General features: G+C 39.0%; 2 protein-coding genes across 7 annotated transcripts in view; both read left to right on the forward strand.

The window, feature by feature from the left end:
• Nucleotides 1-13,293, forward strand: part of TENT2 (terminal nucleotidyltransferase 2) — a 60,932-nt gene extending 47,639 nt beyond the window's left edge. For all 6 annotated transcript variants that reach the window (XM_027552951.1, XM_027552950.1, XM_027552955.1 and 3 more), the window contains 3 exons: nucleotides 7,923-8,014; nucleotides 9,992-10,071; nucleotides 11,863-13,293. In XM_027552951.1, the coding sequence (XP_027408752.1) occupies nucleotides 7,923-8,014; nucleotides 9,992-10,071; nucleotides 11,863-11,937 (247 nt within the window). In that variant the 3' untranslated portion in view covers nucleotides 11,938-13,293. The remainder of the gene's footprint in view (nucleotides 1-7,922; nucleotides 8,015-9,991; nucleotides 10,072-11,862) is intronic.
• A 2,545-nt stretch (nucleotides 13,294-15,838) lies between these two features.
• The window catches only part of CMYA5 (cardiomyopathy associated 5), a 104,129-nt gene continuing 92,154 nt past the window's right edge, over nucleotides 15,839-27,813 (forward strand). Inside the window, exon 1 of the mRNA XM_027552949.1 lies at nucleotides 15,839-16,075. Coding sequence (XP_027408750.1) covers nucleotides 15,933-16,075 — 143 coding nt within the window. The 5' untranslated portion in view covers nucleotides 15,839-15,932. The remainder of the gene's footprint in view (nucleotides 16,076-27,813) is intronic.

Raw genomic sequence — 27,813 nt, forward strand, 5'->3', positions numbered from 1 at the left:
GACTATTTCAGATCATTTTGAATGCGAAATTCACTCTCTTAACTATGATACTTTATTGAAATGTTGATACTGTCTGCTGTCATACAGTAGTTTTGAAGAAACCTGACTCATATAAGATGAAACATAGGGCCTGAAGAAGTGTTCTTTAAATTCCTTCAAATAAACTTCCATTTGTTTTGTTAATGTTTGTGTCTCCATTACCTTGCCCTATGCCAGATAATTGGTACTTGGAAAATACTTGTTATAGAATCATTTTGAAGGATAACGATTATGGATATAAGTCAAAGATCCTTAAGGTGACTTAAAAATTACTGAGTTAGGTTAACAAAAGGAGTAAGAAAAGTGCTAAAGGAAAGTAGTTCAGTAAGAATGAGGTTTTAATAATTCAGGTTAAAATGATTAGGACCTGAATGTAAGTCTAGGCAGCAAAAATATAAAGGAAGGAGGAGCCTTTGTTTATATAAAGGAAAAATTTAAGTCTATATGGGACATAAGAGACTATAAACATCATTCTGGAGTTAAGACTTTTTTAAGATGTTGCAATGATAATAGCTAATGTTTCATGAATGTTTACCTAGTGCCCTGCAGTATGCTGAGTGATTCCCATGTATTACCTCATTTAATCCTCACAATAACTCCCTTTCACGCTTTGGGAATTTGTGAACTTTGTCCTCTGATGATATAGTTAGGTAACCAGAGAACCAAGACTCGGATTCCAGTGTCTCCAAATGCTTAATGTATCTCTCACATGCTTAATTGTTAGACTGCATCAGCATATCTGTGGTGTCATGTCAATTAGATATTGGGGAAAGTTTGTAGAGAGGGAAGGGATTCATAGAAGAAAGGTATTTTTCTGCCATGTTGAGTTTAGGATTAGAGCATCTAGGGAAATGCCTTGAAAATCACTTGCTTTTCAAGTGAAATGACTGAAACAAAATGATAGACGTTCAGATTTGTGTGTTAGTTCACTTTGAGCTTGCTGTGTGGTGTGACATGGCACTAGAATGCTGGTGCTTGGAGAGAGGTTTTGAGCTTTTAGATACACTTGTTATTACGAAGCATGATTCACGTGACATATTTATCTCCTGTTTGATCATGTAGCGCACTGTTGTTTCATACCAGATATTTTCAGAAATTTGACGATAGGGAGCATAGCCAAGAGTTAGTCATGGTAATGAACTAGGTGCCTGTTGTAGGAATCCTGGCAGCCATTAGAAGGGTTTGTAAGGATTTCTTCTGAAGTTTGAGATACTCAGTTAAAAAATTCCCTTTACTGAGAGACAAAGAATTAAATGCCTGTGAAAGGATGCTAGAATACATGGTATAAATGTTGCAGAGATTTTTATACAGCCATTTAAAAATTGCTAAGATTTTCTTACCTTCTTGACTCACAGCTTTCTCCTTAAACCTTGCTGCTGAAAATTACAAAAATGAAGCCAAGTTTCTAGAAATTTACCCCGCAGCAGGGAACTGACAGGATAGGAGAAAGGGGGTCAGGTGGCTCAGGGAATCTGGGACATGTACAGTCAGTTTAATCATTTATATTTTAGGAAAAAGAAAAATTTATATTTAAAAGTTTTAAATATCTTATAGACTCATAGATATGGAGATTCTAGGAACCTTAAAAGGTATCTATTTTATAATCGCCTTTATTTTTTTGATGTCTAATCACACGTCATTACTGCTAGTCTGTCTGTTGAATTAAAAGTACATACTTATATACTTAAATACATACTTTAAAAAAAATACAAAGATCCAATTTTTTTAATCTCCGTCTTATTCTTACTTATTCTTTATTTTATTTAGTCAGTAAACCACTGAGTGCCTACTGTATACCAGGCTATTTTCTATACACTGGGGATATGGCAGTTAAAACTGTCTTCATGGAGTTTATGTAGAGAGTCATGGAGAGACAGACAATAAATAAAATGTATACTATGTTAGATGGTGGTAAGTGGAGAAAAAAAATTTTTTTAAAGCAAAAAAGATTCTGATGTGTGTAGTTGTTGCTGTTTTAATACCTGTATTGCCATTTAATACCTAGCATAGAGAGAGAATATTCTCACCAAAAAGGTGACCTTTGAAAAAAAGATCCAGTGGAGTGGAAGTTGTGAGTTACATGTCTACATGGGAGAAGAACAGAAGGAAGAGCAACTGCAAAGACCCTGAAGTGGAGGTTTGCTCATGTTCAAAGAATAGCAAAGAGACCAGTGTGACTGGAACAGAGTGTAGAAGTTAAGAATGTCAGAGAATTAAGAAAGTCCATGTCATGTAGCGTCTTGTAATGAATTTTGATAGCTTTGAGTTTTTCTCTCAAAGTGGGAAATCACTGAAGGGGTTTCAGTAGAAAAATTATGTGATCTGATTTAGTTTGTAACATTTTGCTGGATGAAAGTAAACTGAAGGGGGAGCCAGAGGCAGAAGCAGGGAGACTATTTAGGAAGGTATTGTGGTAATCGAAGAGAAACCATGTGACTTAGTTAGATAAAAGTGGTTGCAGCGGAAGTGGATGAGAAGTGGTCAGATTTTGCTTATGTTTTAATTTGCACCAGATTAATGTGACATAGAGAAAGAGAAGAGCCAAGAATGACTTAAAAGTTTGAGACCTAAGCAACTGAAAGTATGGAGATGCCCCTAGGTGTGATGCGAAAAGCAAGGGAGAAACATTACTGATTTTTAATGTTTTAGGATTGAGATACCCACAAAATATTCAAGTAGAGATTTTAACTAGAGAGTTGGATATGTATTTCTAGAGTGCAGGAGAGAGGTCACATTTTTAGGGGTTTTTAGGGGGTTTTCATCTGGTAGATGGGATTTAAAAGCTAGAAAACTTTTTGAGAAAACCAAGGTAGAAGAGAGAAAAGGTCCAAAGACTAATAAACCCTTAGATACTCCGATGTCTTAGGTATACAGGGTTAAGAAGATACATGAATGTTTTAAGTGATGCAATGAAGAGAGAGAGACAGTTTAGAAGGTAGATATTCTGTGAAACAACTGGCCTAATTTCTCAAAAAGTCAAAGTTTTAAAAAAGTGGAGGGAACGTTTCCAGATTAAAGAGATGGAACAATCAAATACAATGGATGAAGCTTGATTGCAGTCTGATTGGGGTGGTGAAATTATAAAAGGCATTTGAGTTACATTAATGTCTTAATGCTGCTGATGTTATGAAGGAGAATGGCCTTATTCTTAGGTATATGCCAAAGGATTAAGAAATGAAGTTTCTCTCTGCTAGAGCTTAATAAATGGTTTAGTTCAAAATATACACGTATAGGTACACACACAAGCAAATGTGGCAGAGTATTAACAACTGTTGAATTGCTTTTGAATTTTATGTTTTTTTCATTTTTTAAAAATTATTTTATATTGAAGGATAATTGCTTTACAGAATTTTGCTGTTTTCTAATTTTTTTAAAACATTTTATTTTGTATTGGGGTATAGCTGATTAACAAACAGCTGTAATAGATTAACAAAAATCTGTAATAGATTCAGGTGGATAATGAAGTGTCTCAACCATACATGTACATGTATCCACTCTCCCCCAAACTCCTCTCCTGTCCAGGCTGCCGTGTAACATTGAGCTGAGTTCCATCTGCTATACAGTAGGTCCTTGTTGGTTATCCATTTTATATATAGCAGTGTGTACATGGCCATCCCAAACCTAACTATCCCTTCCCCCATACTTTTCCCCCATATGCTTTTCATTTTTCCATTTGAAAAGTGTCATAATACAAAGATGAACTAAAAATGAGATGTAGGTATGAGAAGGAACTAATATATAATGTAGTAGTCTAAAAAGGAAGACTCATTGAGAAAGGAGGGAAGCCAATAGAATGTTGTGTTTTGGAATCAAAGTGGGGAAAACATTTTGAGGAGGAAGGAGTGATTATTTGTGTTGCATTTTTGATTGATCAAGTACAAAATGAGAACTAAAAGCTGACCATTGAAGCATTGGTCAATGTGGATGCTACTGGACCCTTGGCAGGAGCAGTCTTAGCGTAACAGTATGGACAAAAAGCCTTATTGGTGTGAGCTAAAGAGAGAAAGGGAAGGGAGGATTTAGATACAGGTGGTGTAGCGAATTCTCTTGGGGGATTTACATACTTGTAAAGGGGGCAGTTGGTGATGGACAGGGAGGCCTGGCGTGTTGCGATTCATGGGGTCGCAAAGAGTCGGACACGACTGAGTGACTGAACTGAACTGAACTGAAAGGGGGCAGAAACAATAGGGTAGAAATTGAAGGATTAAGTGGAGTTGAGTATTTGTTTTTAGAAAGGAGAAATAACCCATGTTGATGGTAAAATTGGTGATACCAGAAAAGTTGTAAATTTTTAAAAATAGTTTTATTTGTTTATTTATGACTGCACTGGGTCTTGGTTGCTTTGTGTGGGCTTTCTCTTGTGACTGGGGGCTACTCTTCATTGTGGTGCTCAGACTTTAGGTGCAGGCTTCAGAAGTTGCAGCACATGGACTCAGTAGTTGTGGTACTAGGGCTTAGGTGCTTCACAGCATGTGGGATCTTCCTGGACCACAGCTCAAACTCGTGTCCCCTGCATTGACAGGTGGATTCTTATCTGCTGTGCCACCAGAGAAGTCCAAGTTGAAGCAAATTGTTGAACAGTCTTCTTGTTTGAATAGAGAAGAATTGGAATCTGTACCACAAATGGAGTAGAAGCACTGATGATTCATTATAATAATGGAAAATTATGTACGGACAAGTGTGGATTGATGTGGTGGAAACTAGTGGATACTGTCTTTTGACTGCTTTACTTTTTTAGTGAAACGAAGCCTGGACGTCAGCGTCAGCAGGGAATGAGTGTGAAGGAGGAGGTTTGGGAGGTTTGAAAGGTAGGGACAAGGCAGAATTGTTATGTAGAAGAGTGAAGGAGTGAGTGAACCGGGGAAATACAGGATGACTGCTGGGCAGTAGCATTTAGGATTCTTTTGAGCTAAGTCATCATGAATTTAAACTGATCATAAATTCAAAGGTCAACATGGTTGCATTTTTTTTTTCCAGTCCTGTTTCACTCCTTGGGAAAGGATTGGAATAAAGATTTAATTATAGTTGTTCAGTGCTGCAAGAGCAGGTAGGAGAGTTGAGGGATGTACAAGGAAGGGATTTTAATAGTTGACCGTGGACAGGGTATATTCAGTCTTGAAAATGTGGGCCCAGTGTTGTCTGCAGGACATCTTGTTGTAAATTTTGGTCTGGGGCTTAATAACTGGAGAAAAAGACAGGAAAAGAAACATCAGAGTACGGAAGCCTGGCCTGGGATGGGTGGTCTAGCATTTGAAGAAGATTGAAAAAGACAAAGTCTTGATACTGGCATTTAAAGGGTCAGGCAGAAGAGAAGCCAGTCAAAACAGAACTCTAGGATTCAAGTTTTTCTGTGTACAGGATTTGAAATCCCTAACAAAGTGTTTGCTTCTCAGCCCTTAGTAATTACTAAGACCAAAAAAATAACATTTTTTCACTTAATTTAACTAGTTTTAGTATATATGTAGCCATGTGGTATCAGACCCATCATTTTATCTTTGCCAGAAGAATTTTTCTTTGTAATGTTGTTGAAGACTACATTTCCAATTTAATCAGTTGTCTCAAAATAAACTTTGTCACAAAAAAATGAGTACCAGTCCATTACCATTACTGATGAAAAAAGCCAATATCTTACCAATAAAAAGTCAGAAATCTGTTTTGTATTCAAAAGATTATTGTTATCTAATCTGTTTTAGATTAAATTAAGTCCCATATCTGTTGTTTTCTTCCTGAAACATCACTCTTTTATAGATTGTCTTATTTTATACTTTAATTATTGAGTGACAATAACAAATTTTCATATGGCAAGGAAGTTACAGTAGAGAAATATGGTATGACAAAAGGCTTACTTTAGAGCCTGTTTTAAAGAAGGAAATGTGTAGGGAAAATATTTCTAAATAACCATTTGAATTCTACATTGAAATTCACCTATAAGATTAAAAATTGTATAAAAGTTATATATCATGTTTTATGATTTGAAATATTTAATAATGTAGACATATTTAAAAGTTCTTTAAAAATGCGGTAGTTTTAATCAGTCTAAATAGTAGTGATTCAAATATTCTTTTTTCCCCTCTGTGAAGTACTTCAGATGATACAGTCATTTAAATAATAATTTGGGCTGATTATAGGTTGAAGATTAAGTAATATCTGGTTAGGGGTGAAAAAGTGAATATGAATGTGTCACATATGTTTCTGTGATCCAGTTTAGAATTCAGGGTTGAGTTTAATAGAAGTAAGGAGAGTCCTTTGACTTAAGGAAGTAAAAGTTTTAGTTTAACAGCAGGATGTGGTGTTTCAACGTTTTAAACTTGTCTGAGAGGAAAAAATCAGTCCACCTCTTTTTTTTTTAACATAATGTTTCCAATATTAATTCTACTGCAGATTCACCTGTCCTGTAAGTTGACATTTGAAACAAGGAGTCTCAGGAAAAAGTTCATTTTTTAGTAGTGAAAGTTGTCTTACATGTAATAAAGTTAAGTAGCACAAAGTGTAATTCTGCTGTCCTCTTGTTTGGTTTGGCAATGTGGTTATAGAACTCTCTCCCCCTTGAAGATTTTGGAAACACACTTGGACCAGTAGAACAGTACTTCTTTTCTGTGTGAAGTCCATACTAATGGAGCTGCTGTACATTTAAGGACCTAAAAAACATCTTACTGTAACCAGTACTAAGTATTTCTTTTTGACAGCCCACTTACTTTTAAAAAGCATAAATTCTGACATATATTTTTAAAGAACTTAAAACTGTCTTTGCAAGCTATTCCTAAACTGTACTCTGAATAAGAAAAAATAGTCATACTTTGAGGATCATTTTCAATTATGAAACTTCACAAGATGCAGTGTTTTCTTGCATGTTTAACATAGAAATTGGTCAGTTTTCCAGAAACAAATGCCATGTTGGATCCACGGTTATATCCTTATGGATTCTCTAATAAATAGAGAAAGAGTAGGATGAGTGTTGCATTTGGAACGTCCCAAACTATCATCTTCCTCCTCCTGGAATGATGGAAAAGCTGAACACAACTGAAAAAAAAAAAAAGATACCAGCTTCCCCCAGACTCATTTTTTTCTTGAATACAAGCTGAGTAGTTTTATGTTTTTAAAATGTTTTTTGAAAAAAGGAAAGTTATACAAAATTATTATAAATTAAAAAAACAACAGTGTAAGGTTAGGCCTTACTAAAGACTGGACAGTTGACCTTCAAGCATGCTGATAAAATTGCTTTGCTTGACTAAAACTTCACTATAAACAGCTACATCTGATACACAGCAATAACAGTAAGTTTTCATAGAGTATTCTTTTTCTAAAATTTCTACCATAAATCGTATCAGTAGAGGTACACCTGAACAAAAATTAGTTAATGATACTAAAAAACAACACAAGAAGATTACCTCTCTTAAAAAATAAAAAATTCTTACTGGGGTTTAACAAGAAACAGTTGTTTGCCTACTTACAGATTATTTTTCTTATTACTTCATTTATTAAAAAAATATTTATTGAATACCTAGTTGATACTAAGCAACTAAATGAACAGTAAAAGAACAAAACAAAAATAAATAGCTCAGCATCTTGGAGCTCTCATCTAGTTAGAGGAGACACAATAAATAACATACATAAGCAAATGATTAGAAACCTAAGTTTTATGGAAACAAAAAAGTAGAGAAGGGGAAATGAGACTTGAGGTGCAGAGAGCTGAGGCAGATTTCAGTTCTATGAGAAAATCAGAGTATGCCTAACTATTGATATAATAAAAATAGTAAAAGGGAAGTTAAGAAAATAGTTAATATGATTAATGTTTTTCTTTTCTTTAAAGTTGGAGTATATTTGCTTTATGATGTTGTGTTAGTTTCTGGGGTACAACAACATGAATGTTTTTCTTTTTACAGCTGGAATAGTCAGATGATTTCAGTTCGTGAAGCCAAAGCCATTCCCAGGCCTGATGGTATTGAATGGAGAAATAAATACATCTGTGTAGAAGGTAGTTTTCCCACAACTAGTTTCTGTTTACCATCCAACTTATCTAGTACTGACAGAAGCACTTGAATAATTTCAGCTTATATTTCATGTAAAAGTAATACGTTTATGTCCTAAAGTGGTTTATAAGTTTTTTAATCATAAGATTTTAATTTTTAAAACATGGTTTAAGCTTCTTTCATTGTAAGAAATAATAAACAAATTTAGGTGGTAAATGTTTCTAGTCGGTAAGATTTGAGCAGTCTACATGCATCCCTCATGCTTGTAGTTGGCTGAAATTTATTTTCATGAGTTATAGGTGGAAGAAAATACTTTCTTCATGTGATGGTTCTTTGAAATGAAATTAGTTTTTTTATGCTTAAATATTGATAATTGATACAAGCTTGAGCTTGATTTTATGACTATAAATTGATTTTTCTTTTAAAATTAAATGCTGTGAGATATTCTATTCTCTAAAATTAATTTACATGTAGTTGAATACTTCTTTAGGTTGGTGGAAACTAACTTCAAGAGGCAATATTGTTCTCACAGATTCCAGGTTGATGACATTTGTAAATCTTGAGATAAAAAGGAATTAAAGGGTTGAAATATGGCATTTGTAGGAAAACACTCAAATTTAAAATATTTTAATCTTGAATTATAATGCAACATTTTAAGAGTTTATAAATGTGAAATTGAATCTCCTGCTTTGGTGTTTGGTTTGCTAAATTGCACAGTGTGTTTATATTTTAGTTACTTGGTTCTTGTGAATATTAAATACAATTTTAAAGTGCTATACACTATGTGATTTGATAGTTTGGCATATGGCATTATCTGTTCTAAGAAGTACAGTGATAATAAACTCTTGTTTGAAATAGCCTTTCCGAGCAATTAAAAAAAGGAATTTTAAAAATTGTGGACCTGATTAGATTATATGACATACCTAAAGTTAACCTCTCCATCAGATTCACACTTTTTTGAGGTCTTCCCCTTCATTCTAACAACTTCATTCTCTTTCTGTTCAGTCCCTCCTTTCAACTTTATAGCATACATACATCTTCTTATCTTTGAAAAATACTCTTGACTTCATCCTACTGATTGAAAGTAGATTCTGCTGGATCTTTCTGTACTTTTTTTCCCCTCTTTTTTAGTGCTAAAATTCGTAAACTCTAGTTTTAACCTGCTACTGGCATTATTTCAGCCCCCATTTCATTCCTAATGCCTTTAGTTATCCTCCCTTTCTCACTTTTATCTTCAGTTTCCTTGTTCTCTTAAATAGAATCAGTTTGTATCTGTATATGAACTATTCTCTTATTTTGTGGGTGAAGGGTGAGTAGAGTAAGGATAAAGACTTGGAAGGTAATGTTGGAAACACACACAAAATTTCTTCTTCTGTTCTCTTGTCTCACTTGCTGTCCTGTTTTTCTCTCTTTCACTGCCAAGTCACTGTTCTCACTGCTTTTTTTAAAGCCATTTAGTCACCCCATAATTCTCTGTACTGTCTGCCGTCCTCCCTGGTATTAAACCTCTACTTTCAAAGGCATTGACCTTTTTCCTACTAGACAAATCAGTGGTCTTCTAAGTTAAATTTAAAATTACCTTTCTGTGATATTTGACACTGTATCTCTTGGTATAGTGGCTTTTATTCCTTTTGATAACTCTTTATTCTTTAACTTATATTTATTCTTTTCACAGTAGGTTCCTGACTTGCTAATTCTTCAGAAATCTTGCCTACTTTTGTGATTTAGACTTAATATTTTTGTTATTTAGACTTAATACCTGTGCTGGTTACTTCATTTTAGATATCTCACTTTAATTGTATTTACTTTGATAGTTCATAGTTACTATAAAACTGTTTTCTGTAAGCATAAATCTAAGAAGATGCAGTTGCTATTATGTAGGTCAAAAACTGTCAAAATATTGGCAGTTTCATGTAATTAAATAAAAAACTGAAGTTCTCATTTTAATAATATCTTGTTTATATGTGCATTTAACATTGTAGAACCTTTTGATGGAACAAATACAGCAAGAGCTGTGCATGAAAAGCAGAAGTTTGATATGATCAAGGATCAGTTTTTAAAGGTAAATAATGCATCAGATTAACTCTAGAAACATTAGTGCACTACTGTGCTTTGAAAATTAAAAAAAACAAGTATGTAATAGGAAAGAATAGCTCTGGTTCCTGTGCTGTGGAGCAATCAGTAGGGCACAGTGGGGACTTTATTACTTGAATTTAAAAATACTTTGCCTCTACAGAGATCTGACTCTGCTTTTACTCACATGGCTTTCACTTTGTGGATATAAGCATTTTCACAGTGAGCTTATTAAGCTCTCAAAATGAATGAATAAAATTTAAAGGACTCCCTTCTCTCCTTAAAATGTCAGGGAACCTGTAGCTTTAGAAGACAGCCATGTCTGTTCCATGTTTTTCTTCTGTATACCAATTGTAACAAGGAACGAGGGCTCCATTTTATCTTTATTTATATTCTAGTTAAATATAGTTAAACAAGATGTGTGTGTGTTTCTGTGCACACACATTTTATGTATATACACTTTAGTCATATATATGTAGACTGTAGTTTATTCCTTAGCTCCCTAGTCCGCAGTATGAATTTATTCATCAGTGATTTTGCTAAGATTGATTGACTCCTAGCTTCAAGTAATTCAACAGTACACAGTAGAAACACACTGATAGAAATATGTACTTTGAGACGTATAAGAGAGTGCTTCACAGAAGAAAGAGATCAAGGAATTTTAGAGGTTTAGTTTTTTTGTTATCAAGATAACCAAGTAGATTGTATTTTGATGATAATTAAAAATGCAAGTGTATCATATTACAAGCTGTCCTTCAAATTAGGCCCTCTCACAGTTTGTCAACCAGAATAGAAAATTTTTAATGAAATGGAATTCTGCAGGGCAAACCAAGTATCCAAGAGGGAATATTTTGTCTATCAGATTAAATTGAGAACTCAAAAATAGCATTTCTACATTGTCATTCTTATTAATGAGTGGGCCTGCATGCATGCTACGTCGCTTCAGTTGTGTCTGACTCTGCAACCCTGTAGACCATAGTCTGCCAGGCTGCTCTGTCCACGGGATTCTCTGGGCAAGAATACTATAGTCAATTGCCATGCCCTCCTCCAGGGGATCTTCTGACCCAGGGTTGAGCCCGCATCTCTTAAGTCTCTTGTTTTGGTGGGTGGGTTCTTTACTACTAGCACCACATGTCTTGTGATTGTTTAGGTATAAAACCAGTATTTTTAGTCAGTTGAACAGTTGAAGTGAGAACAGCCTCAAAGATTGCAGCCACATTTTTTGGTAGTGGGCCTAATTTTTAGCTTATAAACAAGAATTTCATTTTCCTTCTTTTTTTTTCTTTTTAAAGATTCTATTCACTCTTCTAGATTCATTGTATAAAATGCTTTATTTACTCTCTCCTTTATAAATAAAAATTTTAATTGACAGCTTTCTAGATACAAAATAAGTCAATCAAATAATTGAAGTAGTCTTTCCCTACTCTCTCAAACCCAGTTTTTGTATTAATTACTTTCATATTTTAAATGATGTCTAAATCTGTGAATAAATGTTAATGTTGTCAGTTGCTTGTTTTTTGTACCACCTGTGTGTGCACTTCTTTATGAATGAATTCGAACTATACAGATGTAAATTTTTTAAATAACATTTTGTTTCAGATGACAGAAGCAATACTTTTACTCTTGCTAAAAACTTGGGAGATTAAAAGCATACACAAAAAAGTCACCCCAAATTTTACTGCTTAGGAAAATCACTGTTAACATTCTAATAACTCCCCTTTCAGTCCTTTGTTTCACATATATTTTAGGTTTTAAGAATGATTTTTTCTTTCTCTTCCAGTCATGGCACAGATTGAAAAACAGAAAAGATTTGAACAGTATACTACCTTTAAGAGCTGCTATCCTGAAAAGATAACTGGCCTCTATTTCTTAATAAAGAGCAGTAGTAACATCATAATACGTTTTGTCTACCTTCATCGTGGTTTCTTTTTAATTGTTCTTGTTTTCATGTTTTATTCTTAAGACATACTTATATAAAGAGTGCATATTTTATTATGATGTTTCCTAATAAAACCCTTTGATTTAAAGATGTATTTTTGAAAATGTTTACATTGATGGTTAGTAATATTATGGCATGAATTTTCAGGAGATCAGATAAAATATTTTTGGGGGAATTATCGAACAAATAAAAGGTTTTTGCTATAACTTTAATTAATTGTACCACATGCTAACACTGAAGAGACATGTGGACTTTTTTGGAAAGGGTCTGATTCCTACATCCTTAAAGTAGGACCTTCAATAGATGGTTTGTTGCCTACGTCTCTTCTAGTGAAGTGAAGGTTTGAGTCAGTTATTCAGTTACTTGAAGCAAAATGACATCTTTGATTTCATTGAAAGAACTACAGAGGCAGGAGATAGTGGACAGTTGCCCTAAGCCCTCACTTGACTGATCAGGAAAGACTGAGGCTCTGGCTGTGTACAGAATAGTGTTTCATCAGTACCTCACATGCCTTAGGTGGACTCAAGATTGCTTTAAAGTTTGTGTTGAACAACAGTACATTTTGCACTAGTAATATGAGCACTAACTCTGTATTATACAGCAGTTAGGGAATTGTTTTGAAGAATTGGTTCAGTGTAGACATTTCGAAAAGATGAAGTTCTCTGTGCTTTATGATAGCTTAGTGCAATATGCCCGTTTGCTTTACTTCCCATTTTCCTGCTTTTATTTTTCCTGTGATATGAAGCAACAGAAACTGAAAGATCAAAATTGAGATTATATCCTATTGATAGATTCAGAGTTTTATCTGTGTATAATTATAGGATTGTAATCTAAACTGGAAGTTGTCAGTAGTAAGCCACTATAAAATGTTCTAGATAAGACATAAAATTACTATAAATAAAAGCATAGCATTTGTAAAGGTTTCTTTTTTAGTATTTCTTTTCCACAAGAAGAAATAGTGGTGGCTGCTAAAAAAGCTACAGTGTTTATTAAGGTTGTTTTTGGTGTAAATATTTGTAAATTGGTCAGTGCCTGTAAATTTAAATATAAATAATCTTAAAAAACAGTTCTAACTTTTTCTAAAGGACTGTGTACAACTTTTTTTAAGACCTGCTGAGGCACAGTTTGTTACCTCTAATGTATTTGGATTTTTTGCAGACCAATTCAAATGCTAAGACTTGCTTTTTGACTTGTAAAAGGTGCATATTTTCATTTTTTTCTTTAAGTTTAAAATTTTGTATGATCAAATGGAATAAAGTTTATATATGAAAATTGTTGATATGTTTTTTTTTGGGGGGGTGGTTTGTTTTTTTCTGTGGAAGTCTTCGCTTCTGAGATGAGATTGAGGGTGTAGTTCTCATCTGGAACTGAACTGAATCCGGTTATTGTGTGTAATTATTTAGATTATGCAGAGAATCTTGAAATCAAGTTCATTTTTGGTTAAGCCAACTAGCCACATCAGCACCTATTTCTCTGGCATTATTAGGAATGAAGCTTTCCACACAGATGAATTTTTCAGTTTACTAGTGATTAATGCTTTTGAAGTAATTAAGCTTTAATATACTAATTTTTTTTTCTGGAAATTTCTCTTAATTGTATCTTATACTGTGCAACTCTTCTTTATCAGAATGTGTTGTATTTAATTAATATTCTAGTAATGACTCCAGGTAATAATTATAAACAATAAATAATAGCCATAGTACTCCATAATCCTGTGTAGCTCTCGGGTGTCTAGGGCATTCTCCCTCTACAGTATTACATTTCCTAGTAAAACCCCAGAATTTATCATGGACATCTTCACTGCCACTGTTTTCTCAGCTTTCAGTGACCCCTGGCAGCCCCATCTCAGTGCTCCTGCTTTTCAGCTGTATTGCTGTAACAAATAGATCAAAATGTTAATAAATTTATACCCAATTGTAAATCAATACAAACTGGGTATCAATACCCAGTTGTAAATCAAAGCTAAGATTATGCACTAGTGACTGCTAAATATGTCAGATAAGTGGTATGTCAATATATGAGAAGTTTTTAGGCTTTTAAATTGTTTTCAATATGAATTACTTATTTGTGTTGTGAATAATACATTCTCTTATTTTCTGTTTATATTGATCTGGCTATTTCTGTTTATTTGCATCGTTAAGAAAGTAGTGCCAGAAAGTTTAAAACATGCAGTTTGTACTGCAGTTCTAAATTTTGGATTGGTTTGAGCTAGGATCTTCACAAGTCTTGTTGACTGTAGTTAGTGTTCATAACAAATTTTGAGTTAAATGGAGGGAATACACAATGACTACCTGTGGTTTTGATTAGTATTTAATAGATGCCCATAGCTGTAATTGGTTCCTTTTTGTCCTAGTGAGCAGACATTTGGGGTTACTAATGCAAAAGCCTAGCTCCTGTAAGAGAAGGCATATTTCTGATGTTAAACCTGATTTAGTGAACGCTGGAAGACTGGACTATGCTGTCTTCCCTCACATGGCCCCTGGCTGATGCTTCTGAACTGCGTTTCAACTAGCTGCAGGTATTTTCCTCACAGACCTAATGCACACACACAAGCTCATGTTACTGGGGAATACTGCCTAATTTACATTTATCATATTTAACAACTCTATGAATAGAATTTGCTGTAATTAAAAATCAGTGTTAGCTCTTCTAGCCATAAAATCATCCTTATGAAAAAAAAATATGTATTGCAAAGATACCTCTACTTGTACATAGTTGGTCTTGGTCCTGGTCTCTTCAGTGCAGGGGACATTGATTAAGCACCTAATATATGCTAAGTACTTTGCTAAACTTCCATGCTTGTAAGAAATGGGGATAGTGGGACAAAGATGAGTAACAAACTTACGGTCTAGTCAGGGAAAGAGACACAATTTTAATACAGGATAATGTGGGAACTTGAAGCAGGAGTATTGAGCTTAAGCTGGGGATTCCAGAGCAGGGTACAGTCTTGAATCATGAGTATACAGGTAAATAAAGGCCGGAAGAAAGTTTCAGGGGAGAGGAATTTGTAAATAAAGACAGGGTGGTGTGACTTGATACATGTTAGAACTCCTGACTTCTAAAGAAGAGAGGAGGCAGCTATGATGTGAGTTGTTAAGCGTTTATCTTCCCAAGGAGCTTGGGCTTAGTCCTAGAGCAGTGGAAAGCCATTGAAGTATCTTAAGCATGGGCACGGCATGATCTGGGCCTTTGGGTTGAATTTCAGACAAAACAGACTTTGGCCAATGTAGGGGAAATTATTCCTCTTCATAGTTTAAGATCTGTGGAGATAAAAGTTTCCTATCTGAATAATCCAAGGGTCACTCACTGAGAAAGAGAACACAGTTTATTGATTTGCAAATATAAAAGGAGACAGGGGTTCAAAACTGGGCTTTTGAAATGGGCAGACTTTGTCTCCCATTCGGTCGCTTTGCTAGCAAGGAGACCTTGAGCAAGCTAGGTAGCCATCCGAGTTCTTCAGAGCCAAACCAGCATCAGTTAAACCTACCGCAGCAGAGCTGGCAGGGGATAATTACGAGTGCCTGAACTAGTAGGAAGTGCTCTGCTCTGTAAGAGAATAGTTGTTAGGTTGGGATAAGGGCCCATTGAGTAGCTCAGCTCGGCCCCAAACCTAAAGCCTACCGAACCCACTCGAGCAGAGGCAGGGGCCGGGTGCCCAAAGGCCCGCCAGGAAGTTGCCTGGACTGGGGCGGGGAGGGCTGGGGAAACTGGCAGACGCCGGGGAAGACAGAAGCCGAGCCCGGGCCCAGCTCGGTGGCGAAACCTCTTGACGCCTTCTATTTAAAGTCGCGGGGCCCACCCGCCCCCGGGAGGGAACCCGAGCCGCCGAGCCGGGCCGGAGGCGCCGTCAGAGGGAGAACAGCAGGCGCGGCGCGGGCGGCTCCGGCTCCAGCTCCGGCCCGGCAGGCGCGATGGCGAGCAGCGACGGCAGCCACGCCGCGGAGAGCGCCCTCGGCGCCGACGAGGAGGAGACCCGGGCGCCGGACGCCGAGGAGCAGTCGGGGGGCGAGGAGGACGAGTCGGCCGTGGAGTCGGAGTCGGAGCCGGACGCCAGGTACGCGGGCCCTCGCTCAGGCCCGGGGGGCGGCCGCCGGGGGCGGGCAGGCGCTGCGCGGGCCGGTGCCGCTCCCTGCCTTCCTATCTTAGGCGCCCGCGTTCGTTTCCCTCGAGCTAAGCGCTCCTTCTCTGGGGGCGCTGCCTTGTGAAGAGCTGGAAGGCGCTCGCTGTCAGCTGGAGTGACAGGCTCGCCTGCAGCGCCGAGTTCATCCCTCCCCACCCCTCCTCCTTCATTACCGAACCCTCAACCCAGCCAGCTCCTTGTGACGTGCGGCTCTTGTTTATTCCCGGGGATTTACTTGGGTCCTGCCTCACTGCACAGTTGTGCAGAACGTTTGTATTTGTCCCAAAGCCTAGGAACAATCTTTAAAGCCTAAGCTAGAGGAGAAGAGAGTGTGTGTTGCGGGGGGAGGGGCAGGCGGAGAAGGCTTTTCTGGAAACTTCGAATGACTGGAGCTCTCCTGAATGTCTAGTGCTGGCCTAAGTCGCTGGAAGACGACTTCGTTTTGGTACAAAGGCTCATATATTCTCTGGAGAAAAGAAGTTTGAATTTTTGTCACCCCTGCTATTAAAATACTGTTTTTGTCATTGTTGTTTGATTTTTTGGTCGCAAACATTTCAACACACATGAATACAATTAGGAAATACTATATACAGATATAAGTCTCCCTCTATTTCCGTCTCACTGCCTTCTTTCTTGTAGCCTCTAAAAATGAGAATAGCAGGAATCATCTCTTGATTTGAATTTGGTTTTATTCTTCCTTGTTCTCTTTGAGTATGGGGTTTTATTGTTTGTTTTTAGTTTTACGGTTTTCATTTGTTTGATTTTTGGTTTATCAGTCAGTCGTGTCCCTTCCTAAATCTGTTATTTCAGTAAATGGTTTGGTAGGTGACAGATGGATGTGCATCACTGCAGAGAGCCCCAGAGAGCCCATGTCCCCCAAAGGTGAAAGTGCTCCCAACGGAGACCAGCAGCGCTGGAGCTGAAATCGCCCACAGAATGGCGCTGCTGAGGGTGAAGTGTCCCCAGATGTCTGGAATGTCGGTCGCATGTTTACCAAGTGGGGAGCAGGCCCAGTCCCTGCCCTCAAAGACTTTCTGGAAGAAGTTAGGAAACACTATGGGGACCGTGAGACGATGTGCTAGATACACGAGAGCGGTGGGAAGGACAGCCTGGGTGCTGTGGAAGGTCAGGAGGGTGTGTAGGCCTGTGACTGCCTTCCAGATTGGTAGGCATGACGTGGGCCCTGGAGAATGGGCAAGAGGTGCAGGAAGGAACAGCAGAAGAGAAGGCATCTGGGAGATGGAGCAGGAGGAGGGACGTGTGGTTCCCGGGTTGTACTGGGAAGGCGCGTCTGTCCATCCCAGCTTTGATAGCCCTTTTCCCTTAGTGGTGTCCAGGCTCCCGCTGTCCTTGCCCAACCAAAATTGGCCCGCAGAGAATCTGAAAACTTGTTTACGCTAAAAAGTGAGCAGCTGGGACTTCCCTGGTGGTCCAGTGGTTAAGATTCCACTGCAGGGGCTGCAGGTTTAATCCCTGGTCAGGGAACAAGATCCCACATGCCATGCGATGCACGTTCCCCGCCCCCCCCCCAAAAAAAAAATTTTTTTTTAAATGTGAGCAGCTGACAGCAGTTCAGAGTACCACTTTGGGGTTGCATTGCCTTTTGACAGAGGTCAGGGTCTTCAGGTAAAGAGTTGATTTATCCACAGTAAGCTTCAGCCTGCTGTGACTACACATGGTAAGGTGGACACCAAGCCAAACAGAATGAGTGGAGTGGAGGAAAGCATGAGGGAAGAGGTAGATGATGATGGAGGTCTTGAAAACCATCCCATTAAAAAATTTTTGGATTTGATGACGTAAGTAACAAGAAATCAGTAAAGTTCTGAACAGGATTTAGGAGAACAGAGTGGTATTAATGAGACTCACTGGCAGATTGAAAAGTTGGGTTAGGGCAGGGCTCAGATCAGAGAGGCAGAAGCAGAGAGAAAGGAGATGTGTAGGGGTTGCTCCACGGTGGGGGCCATGGGTAAGGAAGTGGCAGCTATAGCTCCTTTCAGGAGAGAGACGCCAGGCAGGAGGAACTCCTGGGAATTGGGAGTCCCTAAATTTCTTCTGCCTTGAAGTGTGATCAAAACCCAAACCATTTTGATGGGCATGAGTTTGCAAATGTGGCCTAAAGTTCTTCTTTCTTCTGAGACTAGAATTGAGAGCTTGGGATATTCTCTAATTTATGGCAAGAATAAGGAGACAGTCTTCCTCTCAGCTCCTCCATTCAAGTTTTAGAGTTAAGAGAGGGCTCCCTTACTCTTTATCAGGCTAGGTGCTAGGTGTTTGCATATGCTTTCTCATTTTATCTTACCTATTTTAAAAAATGTTTTATTTTAATTAATTAGTTAATCCACCTATTTGGCTGTGCCAGGTCTTAGTTGTGGCGTGTGAACTCTTGGTTATGGCATATGGGATATAGTTCCCTGACCAGGGATTGAACACCGGCCCCCTGCTCTGGGACTGTAGAGTGCCAGCCACTGGACCACCAAGGAAGTCCCTGTTTTCTCATTTTAAACCCTCCCAGCCACACTGTGAGGTAAGTGCCCTGCTACATGTGAGAAAACTGAGGCTTTACATATCTACTGAGGTATAAGGCCTGAAAATGCTGGGTCTGTTTACTGTCAGCCACTGTTAGACTTCCGCCACCTTCTTTCTTTTGGAGGAGAGATACTTCCTTGCAATAAGGAAACTTGAATGGCTCCAACTAGCTTTTACGTGAAAAGATTAGAGGAAAAGGAAAGATCTCTTCTTTTGGAATAACAGTGGAAGTTTTTCTCTTCTTGAGCGGAAACATTGTCTGCATTTCTTTAAGGGAGAGTCCTGGGGAAACATTGTCTGCATTTCTTTAAGGGAGAGTCCTGGGGAAACATTGTCTGCATTTCTTTAAGGGAGAGTCCTGGGGACGGCGGAGCCGGGTGGGCTGCTGTCTCTGGGGTCGCACAGAGTTGGACATGACTGAAGTGACTTAGCAGCAGCATAAAGTACATTATGTATTGGACAAAGGCTTAAAGGGTTAGTAAAGGTTAACATAATAAATAGCATAATAAAGGTTATGGTAACTTATTAACCTTAAGGTTAAAAAAAGTTAGTAGTGGTTGTCTCTGAGTGATGAGGTAATGTCAACTAAACTTTTGTTTTTACCTGTATTTTTTGTTGTTTCTCTAATGAACAGATAGTGCACTTTATTATAAGAAAAAAAAAACTTCATTTTTTTAAAATTTGAAAGATACAAAGCATCATCTGATTGTGTATCTTTTCTTGGTCCTTCCAGGAATAATATATAGAATTATCTATAGCCACCTTTGAATCCTGGGTGGGGGGGTGGAATCACCTTTAATTTTAAAGTAGAAAAAGATAACCATTACACACACCAGGACTTATACTGGACCAGAAAGTTATCTTTCTGATGTATCATTCAGTGATACGAATATTGTTGACAGGGAGAAGCCTGAGTGGAAACTCCGTTTTGCCATTCCATCATGGGCAAATTCTCTATCCTCTCTGAGCACCGTACTCCTCATCTGTAAAACAGTATAATTTTACAGATGTATGAAAAGGGGTAGTTAGTGATAATTCCTAATTCATAAAGTTGTCATAGAATTAAATAAACTATATGGACATGTGTAAGAGTGCTTTGCCTTTAGTAGGTTCCCAGTAAGTTGTAGTTTCTTACATTATTGGCAGTAAAACTACCTTCTCTCCACCATTCATCAATGAGGGGAGAAAGATGTCTCTATTTTCAGTATAAGAAATGGTCCTATTCCACTTGGCTTTCCTGTATTCATTCATTCACTAAACATTCATGGAATGCCTACTTAGAGCCATGGACTGTGATGGGGATACAAACATTACTAAAATTCCGTTACTGTCCTCAAGATAGTCACATTCTAGGTGGAGAAACAGATGAACATAATTATGTCATTAACTGTTAAATGAAATTTAAAGAAGGAAAGGTCTGTATAAAATACCTCAGAGTAGGTGGGAAGTCCTGGGGTCTGTCTTGCCTACAGGGATCGGGAAAGGCTTCATCCTGGGCCTTTGGAGCAGCATCTTCAAATCATAATGAACTGCCCAGAGGGCTCATTGATTGTGGGTGTTAGAAAAAGATTTTCATATTGCTAAAACTTCATACAAAATTCGTATGTTAAAAGCATCTCTATAAAACCTGCAGGATTTGAGAGCTACGAGAGGCTATAGACACATCTTTTCCCAACCAACCCTTTTACACTCAGAAACTGAGTGTCAGGGGATATTTGTTTGAAGTCACACAACTTTTTAGCCTCAGAATTAGACTAGATCCAGGTGTCTGGACTCCAATGTTCATTTGTTTATTCATTGAACGACTATGTATTGAACTCCTACTATGCACCCGGCACTTACCAGGCGTAGAGGATACAGTAGTGAACAAAAGGAGCCAAGTAAGTCCCTGCCTTCCTGGGAGTGGCTTTCCAGGTTGGGGAGACAAATAAGCAAATATGTAGTATATCAGGTGGCATTAAGTGATAGGAGGACAAATACAGCAGAGAAGGGTTACGCTGTTTTGGATCAGGTGGTGAAGAAAGCCTCTGTGAGGAGGTGACGTTTGAGTAGAGACTGAAGAATGAGTATTCTAGTCAAAGAGGAGAGCTGGTGCAAGGGTGCTGGGGCAGGAATGTTTGTGGCTTGTTTGAGGAACACAGGGAGGTCAGGTTGCTGGGGCAGATATATATGGGGAGAGTAATGGGAAATGGGCTTCCCTGGTGGCTCAGACTGGTAAAGCATCTGCCTGCAGTGCGGGAGACTGGGGTTCGATCCCTGGGTTGGGAAGATCCCCTGAGAAGGAAATGGCAACCCACTCCAGTACTCTTGCCTGGGAAATTCTGTGGACTGAGGAGCCTGGTAGGCTATAGTCCATGGGGTCGCAAAGAGTCGGACATGACTGAGCGACTTCACTTCACTTCACTTCACTTCACTTCAATGGGAAATGAGTCTAAAAGGTGGTGGGGTTGCAGATCATGTAGGACTTTGTAGGCCATGGTAAGGTCTTCAGATTTTGTTCTGAGTAATATGGGAAGCTGGGTTCTCCCTACCATACCACTCAGGGTTCAGAAAAGAAGAACATAGAGAGGGCATTATCCCATTAAATAGTAAGCATCTCTGTATATTCATATACTCACTGAACACCTGCTGTGTGCCAAATGCTATACTAAATGTTCGAAGTTTATGGTCTCCAGTGTGGAGGGAGATATGTAAATAGACATTCATGATTTTTTTATTTTTCTGACTGTAGTCTGACGAAGCCTAGCTTTTGGTCTTTCTCACAGATCCCTGGGACTTCCCTTGTGGCTCAGGCGGTAAAGAATCCGCCTGCAATGCAGGAGACCCAGGTTTGATCCCTGGATCAGGAAGATCCCCTGGAGAAGGGAATGGCAACCTGCTCCAGTATTCTAGCCTGGGAAATCTCATGGACAGAGGAACCTAGCACGCTACATGCCATGGGGTCACAAAGAATTGGACATGACTAAGTGACTAACACTTTCATAGATCACTTGGACATTTTTCAGAATTTTTGTTTTGGATCTTTTTTGTTGGTCAGTTTTAATTTCTGTATTTAAGCACAAAGGATTTTTGTTGTAGCAGTACCAAAAACTTAAAAATTACCTTCATTTGCAGCTTGAAGTGAAGTGAAGTGAAGTTGCTCAGTCGTGTCTGACTCTTTGCAACCCCATGGACTGTAGCCCACCAGGCTCCTTGGTCCATGGAAGTCTCCAGGCAAGAATACTGGAGTGGGTTGCCATTTCCTTCTCCAGGGGATCTTCCCAACCGAGGGATCGAACCCGGGTCTCCTGCATTGTAGGCAAACGCTTTACCATCTGAGCTACCAGGGAAGCTTAGTGCCTGTTTAAAAAGGTCTGCAAAGCTGATAGAATTAAAATTATTAGTGACATTTATGTTGAATTAATCATTATAAGAAACAACCCTATCGGAAGGTGAGGCGAGTTTATAAATGGTTTTATCAGTGTGGAGCACTCTGTTGCCATGTATCTATTTATATGATGTCTCCCACTGCTGTGCTTACCTAGGTGTTTTGACAAGGGTGTTATTTGAGACAGCCCTCTTTTGAGGTCAGTGGAAAGGGCTGAGATGGGACGGGTGACTGCTTAGGATGCCAGAGACTGAGGGAGGAGAGAAGATAAAACAGAGGCTCTTGAAGCCAGGAATTGAAGAGCTATTTAAGTGTTGGCTGCACGGGTATTACATGCCCTTGGTGAGACTTTGACTTAGTATAGGGGACTACAGAAAGAGCTGGATTTTTCTTTTCCTTTGAAACAGCAAACCTACTAAAATGTAGCACATTAACTGATAGAACTTTCCCAAAACAAAAGGTATCTTATCTTCCTGACATATTCTGAACATAGGCTCAATTAAAGCCTTGACTCATTTTAGACAGTGTAACCAAATCTCCCTTCCTTCCTACTCCAAAACTTAGAGAATCCAATATTTCTATTGGATAATAAAATCACTATAATGTGAACCACATGTATAATTTAAATTTATATTAAAAAGTAAAAAGAAAAAGGTGAAATTAATTTTAATATTTATTTAACTCAATATCCAAAGTATTATCATTTCAACATGTAATAAATATAAAAACTCTTAATGGGATAATTTATTTTTTTGTATGCAAAGTCTTGAAATTTGTGTTTTACATTTATCACACATCTCAATTCTTGCCCCTCCAACTCCCCCAACCCCAGAGTGACATTTCAAGTGATCAGGAGCCGCAGATGGCTAGTGGATACCATACTGGACAAGAATGAGCCGGATAATACCTAGAAACCCACTAACTTCGCTGGGAATCAAGAGAACTGTTCATTAATAACAAATTCTATATGCTTGACCCTGTGATAGGCATGAGGGACCTACGTCATGTGATTGGATGGCACAGTTCCTTCCAAAGAAGCTCACAGCCTGGTGAGAAGAAGCAGTTAATTCCAACATAATGTCATAAGCACTACACTAAGGGCATTAACAAATGAAGGCAATGGCACCCCACTCCAGTACTCTTGCCTGGAAAATCCCCTGGGCGGAGGAGCCTGGTAGGCTGCAGTCCATGGGGTCGCTAAGAGTCAGACATGACTGAGCGACTTCCCTTTCACTTTTCACTTTCACGCATTGGAGAAGGAAATGGCAACCCACTCCAGTGTTCTTGCCTGGAGAATCCCAGGGACGGGGGAGCCTGGTGGGCTGCCGTCTCTGGGGTCGCACAGAGTTGGACACGACTGAAGCAACTTAGCAGCAGCAGCAGAGAAAAGACATATATTCTTCTTAAAATGAAATGTAGAAAGATTCTGCCCAGGTGAACCTGAAGCTAGGCAGAAAGATATTCCAGACACAATATGTGATTACATATCCTTTAGTTCCTGGTTCTGGCTCTTGTGCTAATTCCTGCTCTGTCTCAGCTTTCTTTTTTTCATCCAGAATCACTTAGGATCTTCAGGACTGGGAATATTTGTTGAATTAATAAGTTAACATTATGAATAATGAGTGAATGGATGGATGAGTAGGTGAATGCAAGTCATCCAGACTCCCTCAAGAAGCACATTTAGTTGGGATGTTGAACCTGTTAGATTAAATAGACTTTCATTACTTGCTGACCATTCATTTTTCAATTGACAATAGCCAAGGACTCTGGAAACACAATAGCTTGGAGGGGACAGTGATAAGTACCAAGGATTGTTCAATTAGGATGTCTGTGGTTATCATTTCCCCCTTCTGTGACTTGTTGGGAAACCTCCCCTAGACTAACCTTTGAGCCAGATCATAGATGGATGGATAAGAATAGGCTTTACTCTTTGCCCAGAGTAAAGTCCTCTATTAAGACAACTGGAATGTACTCAGTTCCAAAATTCCATGTCCTGGTCTGATAAAGTCTAAGATATATGGGAAGATTAATTGATGCTGCCAAACTCTAAACACTCAAAGCCCTCTCATGGAGTCACTATTGTGTTTTCTTAGTTTGGGTAAACTTCTCTTTACAAAAAAAAAATACACAGCTAAACCGAAAGTTTCATTGATCACAAATTTCTTCTTATTGGCTGAGTTCACTAGGGCACTTAAAATCGTTGAGTTGTAAATGAAATTAATTTCCTCCTATTATGAATTTGTAAAATTAACATTTATTAAGAGGAACATAGAGTGCTGGATGGTGAGCAGCAGTTCAGCAAAAAACTGCAAGAGAAGTCATGGAGGAAGTGCATGGCATACCTCAAGAGACCACATGGGGAGGTCAAGGTAGAGAGAGAGGCAGAATCTGAGATACATGCCTTTATTAGGCCTATGAATAAAATGGTGTGGGTTCTTGGGCTAAGGTTGGAGCTGTCAATTTAAACCAAAATGAGTGGGACTTTGGTTAACTTCCAGGGGTCTTTTCTAAGGTGTGCATAAAGGAGAAGGCCCTGGAAGGAGGGGGTGATGATTGATCACAAGAACTGTTGGGAAAGTCATGTCAGAAATTTACTCTGAGGACTATCTCCAGGGTATGTTCTTGCATGAGGAGGTTGTTATCAGTTTAAGGCCCCTTCAGGCCACTTGGAACAAAATGGATGCAGGAGGAGCAATGCCACAGGTTAGCTTTGCCAAATTTGAGGCACCTTGAATTTCAGAAATGTATCTACTATAAGAAAAGGCTTGGGGTTGGTGCACTGGGACGACCCAGAGGGATGGTATGGGGAGGGAGGAGGGAGGAGGGTTCAGGATGGGGAACACATGTATAATTTTTTTAAATTAAAATTGAAAAAAAAAAATAAATAAATAAATAAATTCTAAAAAAAAAATAAAAGAGTTCACCTGAAAAAAAAAAAAAAGAAGAAAAGGCTCATTCATTCAACAAATAATTTTTGAGGGCCTATTGTGTGCAAAGCAAAGTAAATTAGACCTGGAATGGTGTTGGAGAAGACTGTTGAGAGTCCCTCGGACGGCAAGGAGATCAAACCAGTCCTAAAGGAAATCAACACTGAATATTCATTGGAAGGACTGATGCTGAAGCTGAAACTCCACTACTTTGGCCACCTGATGTGAAGAACTGGCTCATTGGAAAAGACCCTGATGCTGGGGAAGATTGAAGGCAGGAGAAGAAGGGGACGACAGAGGATGAGATGGTTGGATGGCATCACTGACTCAGTGGACATGAATCTGAGAAAACTCAGATCTGAGCAAACTCAGGAGGTAGTGAAGCACCAGGAAGCCTGGCGAGCTGCAGTCCACGGGTACAGAGAGTGAGACCTGACGTAGTGACTGGACAACAACAACGACAACAACTGGAAGAGTGAAGAGAACAGAGTTCCTAACCTTTAGAAGTTGGTCTCTGGAGAGGGCAGACATTAAACAAATAATTTCACAAGTACTTAGTTGAAGTGAATGTGTTGGTAAAATGAATTGGACCTGGAGAGTAGAGGCAGGATTCTGATAGGATACTGGTCCTTCAAGTCCTAGTCTCTGAAGCCTCCTTGCTCATTTCCCTGGGAGTTTTCTGTCAGTGTCCAAGTCATCTTGCTAGCAACTTCTCTATCTGCCTACAGCAGAAGGTGTCATTGCCCTGTGGTCCACATATTGCAGGAAAGCCTGGCTGCTGATGATGCTTACTCTAGACAGGACTTTAGCACCATTTCCCTGACCTGCTTATGCTTCTGATGAGTGAACAAGAGACCCAGAGAAGGAAGGGAAACCAACATCAACTCAAGGAATAGATAGTCTATTCCACTCATGGTCACTTGTTAGTTTGGGTTATTTCCACAGTAGCTCTATGGTAGGGTACTGTTTTCACCCCCATTTGATGGACGAGAAAAGGGAATCTTGAGTAATTTACCTAACGTCAGATGGCTAATAAGTATACTAGGATTATGACCTTAGTCTATTGGCAGAGCCAGTGCTGGAACTCTCATGAGTTCAGTGCTCATCTCAAGACTGTACACACATCTGTTTGTATTAGCTAATTTCTTTTTTTTTATTAGTGTATAAAGTTACTTTTAAAAATATTTATTTCAATTTATTTCTCCTTTTATAAGCAAAGCATGAAAGTCCCAGATAATCTATGTAGTAGCTAATCCTAACTAGCACCTCAGCTATATTAAGTTTCCTAATATGTAATAGGGAGAGTAGGACTTAACGTTTAAAAATAGATGTTAGGCAATACTGTGTGCTTGAATTTTCGTAAGGTCAAACATAGCAACACCAAAATAACTTTGCTGCATGCTCTACGGGATCGTATGATAAATGTTCAATAGATGTTTACTTGTAATATCTATAAAATTCAGATTCTCTGTTTAAAAGACAGAATTTGTATTTGATTTAGCATGATACACTCTGAATTTTTCATATCTAGTTTCTTTTTTTTTTTTTAATTCAAGAGAGAATGAGGAGAGAGAGTGAGACAACAGTCTGTCTCTTCTTAGAGTTTTAGGATCTCCATGAAGGACTTCAGTAACCTCTCTTCATCCAGCACAATTTTGGGCATAACCCAGATTACAATGCAGAAACACTTGATATGATTGAAAAGACCTGGTTTACATTCTGGCTCTGCCATTTATCAACCATGTGACTTGGGGCAAGATAACCTCTCTTGGAACCCCATAGCTTCCAAGGCCCTACCTGACCTGCTTACTTATTGGCTCATCCTGTACCCTTCCGCTGTGTTCACTGCATTCCAGCCACGCTGGCTTCTTTCTGAACCTCCTGTGTGCTGTGCTAAGCCTGTTCCTGCCTCCTGGAACTTGCTGTTTTCTCTTCCTGGGACCCGTCTTCCCCAAATCCATTTCAGTGCAAATGTCACTTTCTTCAAGAGGCTTGCACGCTAGACAGCCTGCCCAGCGGGCTGTCTTCCCATCTTTTGCTATCCCTCCGCTCACTGGTTCACATTCCTCTTCACGGCGCTATCACTGTCTGAATGGTATGTTTTTGTGTATTTATTGGGTTTTGCTCCCGCTAGAGTGGAGACTGCATGAGGGCAGGGTCTTGCTTCTCTTCTCTGCTGCATCCCCAGCAGCTCGAGCAAAGTGTCAGGCACACAGTAGGTGCTTAAGAAATGGTGGTTAGGCGAGGGATTTGCACAACAAACTGTTTTACTCCAGGATCTCAGGTTTCCTCCTCTCAGATGGATACCACTTAGGTGTGGAGCATCTTGTTCTTAGGCACCCAAACAGGGCCATGGAGAATGAGAACTGAGAGTGGGCTTTAAATTTGGAAGATGAAAGTCAATAGAAGAGGTTAATGGTGTAGAAATGCAAATGTCTTTGAGAAAGTTGATAGTTTAAACCTATCAGCATCTATTTTAGATTGAATTCCCTTTGGGACAATTCCCTTCAAATGTAGAATCTCAGAGACCCTGCTGAGAGAAGGGGGGACCAGGAAGGGGAAGGAGAGCACGTGGAAGAGGAGTGAGAGGGCACTGCAGGCAGACTGGCACTGTGGCTGTGCCCCTGTCTGTCCTGCTCAGAGGGGAGAGCTGAGGGGACAGGTGCAGAAGGCAGCTTTCTCCAAACTCCCAGCCCTGAGAGGGAGCCATACTCTTACTTCCTTGACTCCTTAGAGTCAGGATACAAGAGAGGCATGGGGGTGGGGGGAAAGCATGCACAGAATTAGCAGTGTTGATATCTGAACTAAAATTGCCTGATAACCAAATGTGTAGTTCACTTGGCCTGAAACTG

This window comes from Bos indicus x Bos taurus, chromosome 10 (genome assembly GCF_003369695.1).
Source record: "Bos indicus x Bos taurus breed Angus x Brahman F1 hybrid chromosome 10, Bos_hybrid_MaternalHap_v2.0, whole genome shotgun sequence".
Classification (NCBI taxonomy): Eukaryota; Metazoa; Chordata; class Mammalia; order Artiodactyla; family Bovidae; genus Bos; species Bos indicus x Bos taurus.